This window comes from Acomys minous (assembly GCF_964271855.1).
Source record: "Acomys minous genome assembly, chromosome: 2".
In the NCBI taxonomy this organism is placed as follows: Eukaryota; Metazoa; Chordata; class Mammalia; order Rodentia; family Muridae; genus Acomys; species Acomys minous.
This window is the reverse complement of record NC_140484.1, coordinates 88,882,051-88,896,746: the sequence shown is the minus strand read 5'-3', so window position 1 is coordinate 88,896,746 and position 14,696 is coordinate 88,882,051. Positions and strand designations below refer to the sequence as shown.

The window sequence follows — 14,696 nt, the reverse complement described above, 5'->3', positions numbered from 1 at the left end:
CACTGAGCATTTACCAAGTGCCAGGGACAAGACATCTGCCTGCAAAGCCACTCATGTCTGGTGCGGAATACAGTGAGCTGAAAAAGATGAAAACGTTCTGTCTATATCACAAAGCTTTGCTATTATCATACAGCGTAGGGGGCAATGAGACGGCTCAGCAGGTAAAGGTGACCTCTGCCAACCCTGGAAACTCTGACCTGAGCTTGATCCCTGACTGGAAGGAAAGAACTATATTTTATTCTGAAAGTTTGTCTTCGGACCCCAAACATGAATCATCATACAAGAGTGTGTGTGTGTGTGTGTGTGTGTGTGTGTGTGTGTGTTACACACACACACCTCAAAAAATAAATAAATATGAAGGAAAAAGAAAAACAAATAGCATATAAAATGTGACAAGTCTCTTGTAAAATGTGCTTTCATGTCATGGGAATTACAAGACAAACACACATTAGGACCCTAGAATATATCCACAGAGCAAATGAAGGCTCCTAGAGACCAAGGAACCAGGTCTGGTAGGGAGGCCACTTCCATGAGACCACGGCCATAGACCGGTACAAGTCAGACTGCCTCAGTTTAGAATATGCAGTGTTCTTAAAGGGCTGGAGAGATGGCTCAGTAGTTAAGAGCACAGGCTACACTTCCAGAGGTCCTGAGTTCAATTCCCAGCATGGTGGCTCACAACCATCTGTAATGAGATCTGGTGCCCTCTTCTGGCTTGCAGGCCTACATGTAGGCAAAATACTGTATACATAATAAATAAATGCTAAAAAAAAAAAAAAAAAAAAAAAAAAAAAAAAAGAGCTGTCCAAATCATTCTATGTGTTCTTTTTGGTTTGTTTGTTTGTTTTTAGAGACAGGGTTTCTCTGTGTAGCCTTGGCTGCCCTGGACTTGCTTTGTAACCCAGGCTGGCCTCGAACTCACAACGATCCACCTGCCTCTGCCTCCCGAGTGCTGGGACTAAAGGCGTGTGCCACCACGCCCGGCTCCATTCTATGTGTTCTAAAAGAGCACCAGCACAGGCACTGTGCTAGACTTCAGCAGACCTTCTGGAAACACTGTCAACTCAAAACATCTGAACACCCTGATGAACAAATACTGTGCTTAGAAGCATATTTGAACAGGTACATCCCCAGAGAGGATTTTTTTTTCCCTCTTCTCTTTTCTTTCTTTTTCTTAAAATATTTTTTGAGACAGTCTTGCTACACCATCTGGCTTTGGATTCATGGCAATCCTCCTGCCTCAGCCTCCTGAGATACTGGGATTACATTTGTGTGCCATTACGCCCCGCTGAGTCTTTTCTCTTGGCTCCGAGACAATGTTGAGCATGTGGGCTCTGAGATTGGCAGCCTGAGCGTCTCATGGGAACCGGGAAAAGTGGTCACCTCCCCGACTCCTCCCAGACCCCTAGAGCTAAAAGCTGCAGGGCCAGACCTAGAAGCTTCCATTTAGCAGGCTCCTCATGCTCACTGAAGTTTGAGAAGCCTTGCTTAAGAGGCTTTGCCAAACCCGAATAGCCTGCTCCTTTGGTGTCTTTTCATACACCTCCATAACTGTGATGTGAGCTAGGTGTGGTGGTATACAGCTACGATGCCAGGGTGGCTTGTGGGTTCCAGACCAGCCTGGCTACATGGTGAAAATGTATCTCAAAATATTTAAAACAATAAGCAAAAACAAAAACTTAAGTGAAACTGTAAAACTGTAAAAGAAAACACAGAACGGGAGAATTCTTGGCCTAAGGCGACTAGAAAAATCTTTGAGTATTTTAAAGTATAAACTCTGACATGCAGCCTTGCTCTGCCTCTGAGAAGCCTCCAGTGTCCGATCCTTCAGAGCTTAGCTTTTCCCCAGGAGAAACACGAGCTGAATGTGGCTAACCTGACTAGACCAGTGCCAGGAGCTAGGTGAAGAGAAGGAAATCAGGAAAGCCTGACAGAGCTTCGGAGTTATTTAATAACACATAAAATACTGTCAGTCTCTCATAAAAATGGCTTAAACATCACATCAATACAAGACAAGAATATGCGAGTTGGGGGTGCGGGCTTACATTTGCATAAGAACTCTATCTGTCACCATCAGCTCCAGAAGCTCTGGTGAAGTGTCACCATCTTCCACAGCTGTTCTGAGTCTGGGGTGCCTGTGATGCAGGGGTTGTGGGGTGGAGAATGTGAGAATGTTCCAGAAATAGGCTGTGCCTGTTCTATAGGCTTCCGGCCTGTACCTGCTTGAAGTGTGCAGGCGTGGAGGAAAGCTCCATCCTCATACACACAAACAATGGAGGCACCGCCCTGCAGGAAAGAGCCTGGCTAGCTGTGGTCAGGAACCCTGCAGAATTTCCCTTCTGATCTGGTAAGCCACTACGCTGGAATCCTAGAGTGTGTTAGCTTCCAGATGCTCCTACGAGCAAGCACCACACGCTTAACAGCTCTGAACAACCCATCACTTACATGGGTCACAAATCCCTGTGTCGGCTTCAGAGAGCCAGATTCACGCTGCTTCAGAGATGTGTCCATTTGAGCAGTCCCTACAGCAGGACCTGTTTTCCTAGTAGCCCTGCATTCCATGGCTCACGGGCCCCTCCTCTGCCTCCAAAGCTGTCAGGGATAGTATCCATCAGGCTCTGGGATTTCCTTGTGCCCTGCCCCCCAGGTCTGCCTAGATAACCATGCCAGGTTACAGCCCTTAGCTTACAAAACAGTAGTATGTACACCTGTCATGGGGAAGATAACCATGCCAGGTTACAATTCTTAGCTTACAAAACAGTAATATGTACACCTGTCATGGGGAAGATAACCATGCCAGGTTATAACCCTTAGCTTACAAAACAGTAATATGTACACTTGTCATGGGGAAGATAACCATGCCAGGTTACAACCTTTAGCTTACAAAATAGTAGTATGTACACCTGCCATGGGGATCAGGATGCCACATAGATGTGGGGTCCTTGCTCAGCCTTGCTTCACTGGGTATCTACTTTCTAGGCATGAGAAAACCCCTTGTTGCACACATCAGCAGCAATGAGAATGTCCATCTGACGCACACTCAATATGAGCCCCTTACACTGACTCCTCTGTCCCCTCCCTGCCTGCCTAGAAACAGCTTCCGCTATCCTTTTTTTACAAGAGAGAAGCTGCCTCTGAGAGAGCTGGGCTCTGCCGAGATTGCACACCTGGCAGGCCTGCCCATTCCAGCCCATGCTCGGCTTTCTTCGCCCTGAGCCTCTGTTTAGGCCTCTGTAAGGGGTGGCAGGACAATGTGATTTCCACCCCTTTGTGTCGCAGTCAGTTCTCCTCTTTCTTCGATCACTGTCCATGTACATGAAGTATAATGATGAAAGGATTTGCCACAGCCAGGCTTCCAGCATGAGAGCCTCAGGGTACCACTCATCAGAGCTGGGTGACCCCAGACAGGCTCCACAACTGCTGTCTGCCTTAGTTTCCTTCATTATAATCATGTCTTCCTCCACAGAATATGCAAAAGACAAGTCAGTGAATATGGAAACAGCCGAAGAAGAATACTAGGAACTAAAGCTCTACAGAGGGAGGGAGGGAGGGAGGGAGGGAGGGAGGGAGGGAGGGAGGTGATGCTTTTTAATGTGAACCTCAGCCCCACACAGCCCGGTGCGCAGATTCCTTATGAAATTTAGTGGAACGAACCAAATACACTCCTCATCCTGAGAGCTATCAGGAGACCAAAATGAACCGCAACGTCGACAGTGGCTCATCTCAGAATGGTGGCTTGTCATCCTCACCATCTTTCTATTAATGTCTCGTAGCCTCAGCATGCTTATTTAAAACAACAAAAGAACTCAGACCGAGAATGAAGTCCTGACAAGAGGTGTTTCCTATTTAAGTCTTCTAGACGAGTCTAGGAAGAATCAAGAGAAGGAAAGAAGTTTCTAGAACATTGCTACATTTCCCTGAACCCACCCCCCCCACAAGCAGCTTCCGTGCTGATACACAGGGTGCCAATTGCTGCCTCGCTGAAGGTGATGAAACAGGAATAACACACATTGCAGACCCTGTACCACAAACACACCTGTGCCAGCTCTTTCCTTTGTCTGTCTCCCGGATATAGACTGACCACTTATGGTGTGTCAGTCATCCAACTGACAGAGGCTTGGCTTGCTCAGGTGAGAGATACATACCTCCTATAAGGATGACTCTGGGGACATACACACACACACACACACACACACACACACACACACACACACACACACACACAAATAACAGGCACCTAATTATGTCAGCTCTTCTGGAAACAATTGACCTGAGCATTAAAAGCCATGCTTCCCAAAAGAGGACATGCAGAAGTTCACCCTTGGAGACCAGATAATATATATGAAGGAACAAAACCTGGACTCACCCATCCTTCCTCAGACACCTTGAGGTGTCCAGTGGTGGGGCTAAGGGGACAGTAACTGGATCCTGAAGGATCTGTTAGCTTACTCTTGAGAGTGCAGAGGAAGAATAGAGAGCCAATAGTAGTTTTGAACAGACTTGAGTTCAGTTCCCAGCACCCAAGTCAGACAGCTCACAGCCGCCTCTAACTCTAGCTCTTGGGAACTTGACACTTCTGGACTCCCTGGGCACCTGCACTCACTCATCCACAGATCCACACGAACACATAAACACACAAATAAAAATGGACCTTAATAAAACAAAACAGAGGCCCAAGGAAGAGAGACAGAGAGGGAGAGAGAGAGAGAGAGAGAGAGAGAGAGAGAGAGAGAGAGAGAGAGAGAGAGAGAGAGAGAGAGAGAGCTACCACCTTTAAAACATAATAGCTAAACCCAAGCAGGACAGTGGGATGGCCACTGGCTAGAAATCCATGGGTGCTTCCCACTGCTCTTGGTCCTCGCTTCCTATTTTGCTATAAACTCTGAGTGGCCTCTGAGTGTTCCCTCATTCCTTCTTGGACCTATAGCACGTGTGTGCCCTTTGGACCATGTAAAAATAGACCCAGGAGCCTGGGCAGAGGCAACTCAGCTGCCCAAGGATCTCAGACACTCCCAAGGCATGCGGTAGGCTGGCTGGCAGCTGCTGGGAGGGCTCCCGGTCACTGTGCCTAGAAATTTGATCTGGTCACAGATGTCCCTCCCCGGGCCCAGGAAGCTCTGTAGAGAAGGAGGCTGAGAGTGCTGGCGCCCAGAGGCATCTCAACCAGGAGCCACCTGCCCATGGCAACATGTGAGTTCTCGGTGTCAAGTCACCTCAGGCCTTTCCCAGAAACATCCAGAGCCCTCCCTTCCTGCTTACTCCTAGCTAAGCCTGACAGCTCCTGTCTCCAAGGTCAATAAAATGGAGAATGAGGACCGATGAGGAAGGCACTTCTTAAAATATGTCCCTTCTCCATCATGTCAGTGAAGATCCCAACTCTCCCTTCTCCTTGGTGAACAACCTGTTCCTCAAATCCTCAGTTTTCATATGCAAATATAGATTAAGATCATCACTCTGTCTTAGAGCCATGATAGCTAATATTGTCAGCTTGGTGGAATTTAGCATCACCAAGGAAAGGGGCATCTCTGTGTGGGAGCTTCTACATCGGCTAAATGAGGTCAGAAGACTCACCTCAATATGAACAGCAACATTGCATCAGTTGAGTACCAGCATTCATCTTATTCAGAATTCAGGAACATGAGCAGCAGCCTTGAGCTCCTGCCTCTATATGCCTGCCCCACCATGACGAACTGTGCCCTCAAACTGCAAGCCAATAAGCCCTCCCCCCTTTCCTTCCAAGATGCCTTCGTCAGGCATTTGTCATAACAATGAGAAAAGCAACTAACACAACAGTATTGAGAACTGCATTCAATGACGTAGGATCCTGGAAGGTAGGAGCAGTGAGGGAAATATGATGCTCCATCTGTGAGGCTTTTTTCTCACTCATACGTTTCAGAGAAGGAGGTGAAAAGGTGAAACTAAATGGATTTGTCAGGGCCACACTGCTAAGAAGAGACTCTGCCAGGAGTGACTTGTGGATGAGGCTGGACACCCTCCTGGATATGTTTCTGGGACAACGTATCTACTTTGACCCATCATCTGAAGAGTGGTACCCATGTCCGGTCCACAGGTCATCTTGTGGAAGCTATAAAGCATTGCTTGAAGCAGGTATGGTCCTGATCCTACGAGCTTAGGCGACATACCCTGGGACATGGCAGGTAACCTCAAGATGCATATGCACTGCCACCTTGGGGGTCAGAAGGAAAAAGAACCCTTAATCCAATCACAGAGGGAAGAAGGAAGAGGACCAGAGCTGGCCTCTGCTGCCGTGGCCTGGGGCTGCCTTGCTCCTTCCTCAGTTCCATCATTGTGTCTCCCCAGGTGCTGGCTTTGAGAAAGCTTGGCCTGGATAGGCTAAGGTGCCCGCTCCTCTTGTGGCAGCAATTCAGCTCTTATGCTCATGAATGGGGGTCCTACACATAACGCCACGGTGGGAGTTTCATCCCATGGAACTTGGAGAAGTTTGCAAAGTCCTGCCATCCCCTTGTCTGTACTTAGATGCAGACTCTGTCTTGGAAACCTGGGTATTGGCATTTTTCCACAGGTCAGGTCAGGAGCAAGGGCATGCTCTGAGAAGGAGGGGGGGGGATTGGGTTATCCTGAAGTCTCTGGAGCCCCTACAGGACACACTGGGCCAACCTCTGGGTCCCACAGTCTACTAAGCTGTATGCAAAATTCTGGGTTGCTACCACTTACGGAGGAGAGAACTGGCATTTCCCCCCAATTTCCCAAGTGTTCTACATCCTTAAAGATGTGAACTACTAAGTGATGGTGTCAGCATCATCACTATGGAAACCCACAAGGAGGCAAGGAGGAGGGAGTAAGCTCACCTGCTGGCTACAAGGAGATGAACTAAGGGCGTTTACAGGGCTCTCGAGCAGCAGCTGGAACAAACACTGTCCACTTCAGTGTAGTTACCATTTGCCAGTATTTCAATCCCCTTATTAGTACACACACACACACACACACATACACACACACACACACACACACACACACGTAGACACACAGATACACATACACACATACACACACACACGTACACACACACACACACACACACACACATAGACACACAGATACACACAGATACACATACACACATACACACACACACACTTTATGAACTGTGTGCTATTATCATTCCCACTTTATAGGACAGGAAACTCGAGGCTTGATTGAGTTTGAAAGATTGAACAATTCAAATTTGTTCCAGGCTGCAGAACAGAAGGAAAGAGCTGAACTTTGCCTGGCTTATAACACAGGTAGCCCTCGGTCTAGGGTCTAGTTATTCTGGGAGAAAGGCAAGAAGATTCCCAGAGAGCCATGGAGGGGCCTGTGGGCAGCTGGAATAGAAGCCTAGCTGGAGGGCACAGCAAACATGAGTCTCCTTACTAAAAGGGCCAGCTCTATGCCTTCCCCAAAGGAGGACAGAAAGCCAAGTTGCTTAAAATAATGTTTAAAAGAGAAAACCATTGCCTGCCACTGGCTAGTCCCAGGCTCTACAGGGAACAGAGACTCTGAGGTCTCACGGGGCATTAAGAGCTGGGCGAGAGGGAGCGACCCCAGTGGCTGCGCAGCACCCGCTGGCTGAGCTCCAAAAAATGTTTTTCCTTCCCAAACTAACAGTTAATTCTGCTGAACAAATCATTTGAAAACCAAGGAGATGCCCCCTTGGTTGCTATGGCAACATCACACAGACAAAACATTTTGACTAGCTTTGACGCACACACCCACTTACTTAAGGGTCAATGGGATATGTTTGGTAGTGGGGTAGAAGATGGGGGGTGGGGCAGGGAATGATATTTCTAGAGCTCTACATCCAAGAATTTGGCCCTAAAAGATGGGAAGCCAGACTGAAATAGGCTAACAGACTCCATGAAAACAAGCTGAAGGCAGGCTTGCTCTGGATACATGAAGAAGCCCTCACTTTATCAGTGCCGTTGTGCTCTGTTTTCTGAAGTGCTGGGCACCGAGGGTCGTGGTTGCTGAAGGGTGCCCATCAGGCTGGAATTCTGGGGATAGTACTGAAACAGCCTGGTACCTAGGCTTCTGCCTGCAAAGGGCAGTGACACGGTGGGCACAGCCAATCAGAAGGACTCAATGCAGATGGGCTTAAGGACAAACACCATCTGGAACACATGTCAATGCTGACATGAGAAATCAATGACTCTTTCCAGCTGGCCAGGGCTTGCAGTTCTCAGCCTCCATGGCTGAACTGCTAAAGTTGACGGTGGCCTTGGATCTTTTTCTTCAGAAAGGTTTACTGTGGGACAGCCCTCAGATGCAGCAATCTGGGGGTAGAAAAATAGGCAGGCTTATCCCAGGCCTAAACAGTCCTCTGCGTCTATGAGGTCTGCCATACCTTGGGCTCTTACAGTGAAATTTTGTTCACCATGAGAACAAAAGGGCAAGGGCAGATACTGCAGGGCAGCCAGAAGAGGCTCCCAGCTACAGCCTTCCAAGATTCATGCCTCAGAAACGATTGTCCTGGGGGTGGCGTGGCTATAGCGTCCTAATGTTCTAACTGTTCTCTGGTCTCTTGTCCACTCACCTGACTGTCCTGTTAGGGAGAAGCCACATCTTGCTGCTTGCTGTTCACCTGGCACAGCTTAGGGCGTGGCACCAGGAGATGTTCTGTGACTGTTTGCTGACTGACAGGCCAAGAGGATGCAATGCCATGTGGCATGCGTCCCATGCCACTGCCTCTGGAATTCCAGCCTCCTTCCCAGTGTCCGTTCTCACGTTTCCCATGCTTCCCAAGGAGAGTGGGACTCAAAGTGGGGTCTCGGTGTGGTTAGAGAATAAAGGAGAACTCCCGGCCAGCCTGTGGGCAGGGCATCAGAAGTGGAGGAAAAGGGCCCTCTAAGCCCAGGCTTGCGCCTCCTGTGAAGCTCACTGAGCAGCAGATGAGTGAGCCTCCTGCTCGGAACCATTGCTTTTCTTCAGTTCCATTACTAGAGGCTCCTGGGAGAATTGCTCGCTCTCCCTGTGAAACATCTTTTTCAAATTCTCATCTCTGTGTGTCATCTCCTGTCCAACAAAATGATGCTCTCCTTTAAACGACGGCAAAGGGTCATCACCGATCACCCTAAATACTGCCTAACAGGGAGATTAACTTAGAGATGGTGGCTGGCACAACTTCCAAATTCCATTTGACAGGAGTGCAGACATTTTAACTCTCCAAATGCTTACACATACACACACACACACACACACACACACACACACACACACACACACACACACATACATGCACACACATTCATTCTTCAAAGCAACATGTCACTTCCTACATGACCTGGTAGCTCAGCCTCATGAATCTGTCACTGTTTTATGGTACTGTAAAGGACAATATCCCTGTTCATATCCCTTCATCCTCCTCGTTTCCAACAGACTAGAACAGCTACCATAGACATTCCTGCTTTTCCTAGACTCCCATCAGCTTTGCGGAACCCTTCTCCGCTATGTTTGCCATAAGACTGTCTGCCTCCCCACCCTGGACTGGAATCAATTATCACAGGCAATTATAGGATTTTATATTGCTGTTCTAAAAAACACTGCCCCCTCCTCAGTACTGACATAGCTGAGTTGTGGGGAAGCCACAGGATTGTCTCGCTGTTGCGATAGTATTTATAACAAACACATTTGCAGATGAAAATAAATTTGTGCAGAGGAGTCTGAGACGGTGGCATTTCGTAAGCTTGAAAGTAGACTTTGATGACAAGCAGCATCGCCAACAAACATTGCAGAACATAGAACTTTTGTACCAAATAAAATGAAAGGCTGCCTACCTTCAAATGTCAGCTCTACACACATGACAAGAGGCTAGGACAAACTCACTGATATCCGTCCTAGAGGGAAGGAGTGCCCCTCTTGCACATGAGGATTGTCCCGAGTGTGTAAAATGCTTGCACCAAAATTAAGTCTTCCATTGTCCAAAAATTGTCAATTATTAATACACTGGACAGCTGCAGTAGCACCAGGAAAAAATAGCAGCCGAGGCTTCCCAAGAGCCAGCGCAGTTCTGAGTCCTGCCTGGGGATTTTCCTACGTAAGGAATGGTTGGTCTGTGGATCAAACAAAAATGACACAGAGCCTCCAGGGGGCTCGACAAGGAAAAGAAACTTTCTCATCAGCATGGAAAATGGAAAATCACGCACACACGCATGCACAAATGCACACACACACACACACACACACACGCACACATACTCATACACACCTCTCCCTATAATACAAATCAGTTTTGTGCATTTTAAAAACGTGTCTAATAAGGCTGCATCTGTCTGACTCTTCAGGATACAAACAAGTCAGAACATTAAAGAGAGCTCGAGAAATGCCAGGCACTCTGGAATCCGTGACACCTGTCAAATAGTGGGGAGTGGGGTGGGGATGGAAAAATATTTTATGCCCTTCTTTAGATTTTTGGAATCCACGTCCAGGTATTCGGACACCATACCAGACCCTGCCAGCGTGCCTTCGCTGAGTAAAGCACTATTAAGCATTCCTGCCCCACAGGCCCCCGTCTGCCTAACACAGTGATCGATAATGAATTCAAGGACTTGGCAAAGTGAGGAAAGAACAGGCATAAATATTAGTTTTTATATTTTTTAAGCCTTAAATGCATCCCACTGGCGAGGCTATCATTTGTCAAGGTTGCCGAGCAGAGTCACAGCCACACCCCCCCACCCTGACCAGTAAGATTTTATCAATCCACCTGAGCCTCTGCCCACCCCCCACCCCCACCACCCCGAGGCAGAAACCATCACAGATCTTTGAGTCACAGAGTATCCACGTTCTAAGCATGCATGTGTCCATGCCCATCCTGTATGACTTAAACATAGAGGATGTTTCATTTCTGCATCTTGACAATCTATACCAAGACAACCATTTCTTTAATGAATGCCAATACACGTCCAAGAGGCAGAAAACTCAGCTACTTGGGGACGGCTGTTGGCGCATTAACCCCATGGAGCAGCTTCTGGGGTGAATGTTTTTCAAGCTGCTCGGGTCTTTGCAAGACACAGCCTGCTAACCTTATCCAAACACTGCCCATGGACCCACTTACCATTTGCGATCTGTTCTTTGGACAGCCATTGATGTCTTCAATCTTGTCATTCGCTGTAAAAAGGAAACACAAGTTAGCAAAACAAATAGCAGAGAGACGCTTTCGTGCTGATCAGCAGGGCATTTGAGCCCAGCCAAGTCCTAAGGCCGACAATGGTGTCCGTCTGACCAAGGCTGAGTGTGAAATGCTGAGCCGCATCTAGCAAGCTTCGGGACTTACTCATCAAGCTGCCATCCTCCAGGGACAGCTGGGGCAAGGTCATCATCACTTCAAGTAGAGACAACTGCACTGACAGTCATCCTGCCATGACGGGACACTGTGGCAATGCCGAACCTGGGATACAGTGAGCTGGGATAGCAATCGCACTGCAGGCTACAAAGACACGAATGTAACCGCAGTGTCTTTGCAAAGATGGGGTGCTTCTGAGGAAATTGGCCCACTGCTGACTCGGCAGAAGTCAATGAAATGGGGGCAGAAGCCAATGGAAGCTGCTCACGGCAGCTGCAAACAGAAGTGCTAGCATTGCTTTGGACTGTCCTGACTTCATGCAGTGGAGGCAAATAACGAATGGTGAGAGTGAGACCCTAAAACACCTTGACCAAGACCATACAGCAAATCCAAGTAGATTAGGGTGCACACATGCTTGAAGTCCAAGTGGCACCTCACAACTGGAAAAAGTGAAAGGAAGGAATCAAGTACTAATGAGGAAGGAAGATCCAACTTCCTGTGGTGAATGCAATTTACCATACAGAAGCAGGAATTCCTAGGAAAATACAACCCAGGGTATCTGTGGAGAGGGGACCAGTAGACGTAGCAGGAGAAGGCTACTAATCTGCCTGTTCACATCAGCTCTAGAGTTCCTCAGCCACATCGCTCAACCTCTCTAGTCCATAAATCCCTCTTCTATGTAAGGAAACTGATGTCACCTACTTCAAGAGGAGCAGTGAAAATGCGATCACAGGATGCTGGTAAAATATCACAGTGCCCGGCACACAGTAGGTGCTTTGTGTATCATTAACTTCCTGACGGTGTCTTGATCTTCATGACTCCATGTGGTACGGGCCCAGAAACTCAGCTAAGAGGTCCATATTAAGGGATAAGCCCTCATCCCTATCCCTTAAGTGCCTCATGTCACGTACACTGGGGTCTCGGCTCTCTAGCACTTCCTGCTGGCCTGGCCTGGTCCCACTGATCACACATGGAAACACCCCTGTTCCTGTCTCCCCAAGCCAGGATTTGAGAGCCCGGCAGACAAGCCAAGGCTACCTCTCACATTGTCTCAGAGCTCAAAACTGTCTGTACAATCTAATCCCTTTCCCACTCTCTCCAATTTCTCATCAGACAATTAATGACTACAGTGGCTGTAACTTCCACAGAGAAGAAAAACATCATTAAAATCCATCCAAAAAAGGACAACGGCCTCCGGGAGTGCAGGCCTTCAAGAACCTCAGATTACAGGTCATCTATCAGCTCAGATTATGCTTCTGTTTTCTGTTGTTCTCCATCCTGAGAGAGAATTTCAAAGATGGAAAGCAAGCTTGGAGTGTGGGGGGGGGGGGGGTAGGGGTGGAGGGGGGGTTGGGGAGGAGGCGGGGGTGCGTGAGCCAGCCTGGCTAATACAGATTTGCTTGATTCATGCATGCCAAATGGGTTAGACGGGCAGAGTGGTGACCCACCAGGGGAATCTCCATCTTCAGAGATGAAGTTGAGGACCAGAGAAAGGGGTTTTCAAAAGCCTTAAGACCAAATGAAGACCGGGAAAAGAAGATTTACGGAGCCTAAGCCAGCTGAGGGTGTAGCTTGGTGGTAGAGGCCTTGCTTAGTGAACACACGGCCCTGGCTTCAATCACTAGTGGAGGGAAGGACAGCTCAGTGAGCGGGATGACATTTGTTCTTTAGTTCGTGAGAAAATACAAGTATTCAGAACAGATTGCTGTCGTACGGACCCCATAAAAACAGATTTGCACCTCCCTTGTTTCCTACCGAAACCCCAGAGCTAGGGCAGCGCCTAGCATAGTAGCCATTCAATAAATATTTGTCATGTGGAATGAAGAAATGAGTATTCAGAACATCCCAAGGAAGCAAGGCTTTGCTGCCGACTATGAGGCAGCTGTCCTATTGCTAGTAAATACAGATGGACATACTGAAGACAGGAAAATAACCGAATATTCCCAACAGATGGCATTCCTTCACACACGGCGAGTTACGGCAAGCACAGAGGCTGACCGTGGACTTTCATATGGTAGAGCTACTATGTGGCTGGTGAATCAATGGCAAAGGTACCTGCCCCCTTCCCAGCCATGCCGCCCCCCCCCCACGACCCTGCATGTTTGCAATCGTCCAGAGTTGTGAACCACTGTCCTGGTAGTTGCACCTGATCAGTGGCCACGTCCCTGGGTTCTGATCAGGGCCCACGTTGCTGACAGGATGGGTAGCTGGGATGCTAAAGGGTCATTTGGGGAGTGTTAAGGATCCTGATAAACGGAAATGAAAGAGTTTGGTCCAATGACTCTTCTAATTCTCGCTGGCAGTCTGTCACATAAAGGCACTCGTGCCATCTGTGAATTCAAACATCACAGCTCCCATGACCTAATACTGCCATTCACAACAGTGAAAATAAACCCACGGGGCGTAACCCACTTATCAGCACTCAGAGAGCCCACACAAAGACGAAAGTCAGAGGGCTAATCCAAACTCAAATTCTTAAAAAAGTAAGGTTAAGTCTTGGGCCACCTAGTTTCTATTTTTATATAATTAAGTACTTCCTTATTTAAATCCCCAAATATTTTGATGGTTGTCATAAATACTTACAGTGCTAGGAGCAGCAGCGGTTCTGTTGGACCTTCAGAACCAAACACATTAGCTTGGGGGGGGTGTCTTTGGTTGGGACCCCAGATCAGATAACCAGAGAAACGTGCATTTGTCCAGGGTGCTTGGCCATGATGAAACTGGCACATCTAAGAACCTATGGTAATTTATATATCTCAGCACGTTAAAGACATTCTTAACCCTATTAATGCAATAAGGTGACAAGTTAGTGACTGGAAAGTGTCAACACAAACCTTTAGTAATGACAGTGACATCAAACTCTGTGCATTTTAACAGCTTGTGAAACGAAAGTTTTTAACATCCCTGGCTGCTGACAGCCCAGGCGACAGGGAAGGAGGGACATGGCTTACAGGGAGCCCCACAGCCCCAAGTCACTGACAGAAGGGGTAGAGTCCCATATGTTGAACATCCGAAGTAGAGGGAGCAGAGGAAGTCCTAAGTGACCAAAGTCCAGAGCAGACGGCCACATCAAGGACTCAGATGCCTCAGTTCCACAGGAGTGACAAAGCCTTACCCAAGTGAGGCTCACATGAGACGGCAAAGCTTTCCTCAGGGGTCTGAGTATGAGTGTTTCTGAGCGATTGGTTAGTGTGATCCTTCTGGGATATAGACAGCCGGAGACAGCTCACGCTAGGGACTGTCTACCCACACTAGCTAACTCCTCCCTCTGTGCTATACCCGATAAACAGGCTGAGGTTCTGGGTTACCAGATGTTGTAAGTGTCCTCGGTCAGAGTGCACCCCCCAACCAGCTTCCCTGTGGATATGTCCCCTAGTCAGGGTTCCAGGACCCAAGC

General features: G+C 48.0%; 1 protein-coding gene across 13 annotated transcripts in view; it reads right to left on the bottom strand.

Moving 5' to 3' along the window:
- NAV2 (neuron navigator 2) overlaps window positions 1-14,696 on the bottom strand; it is a 367,465-nt gene that overhangs the window by 232,859 nt on the left and 119,910 nt on the right. For all 13 annotated transcript variants that reach the window (XM_084772850.1, XM_084772858.1, XM_084772861.1 and 10 more), the window contains exon 3: window positions 11,072-11,124. In XM_084772850.1, coding sequence (XP_084628976.1) covers window positions 11,072-11,124 — 53 coding nt within the window. The remainder of the gene's footprint in view (window positions 1-11,071; window positions 11,125-14,696) is intronic.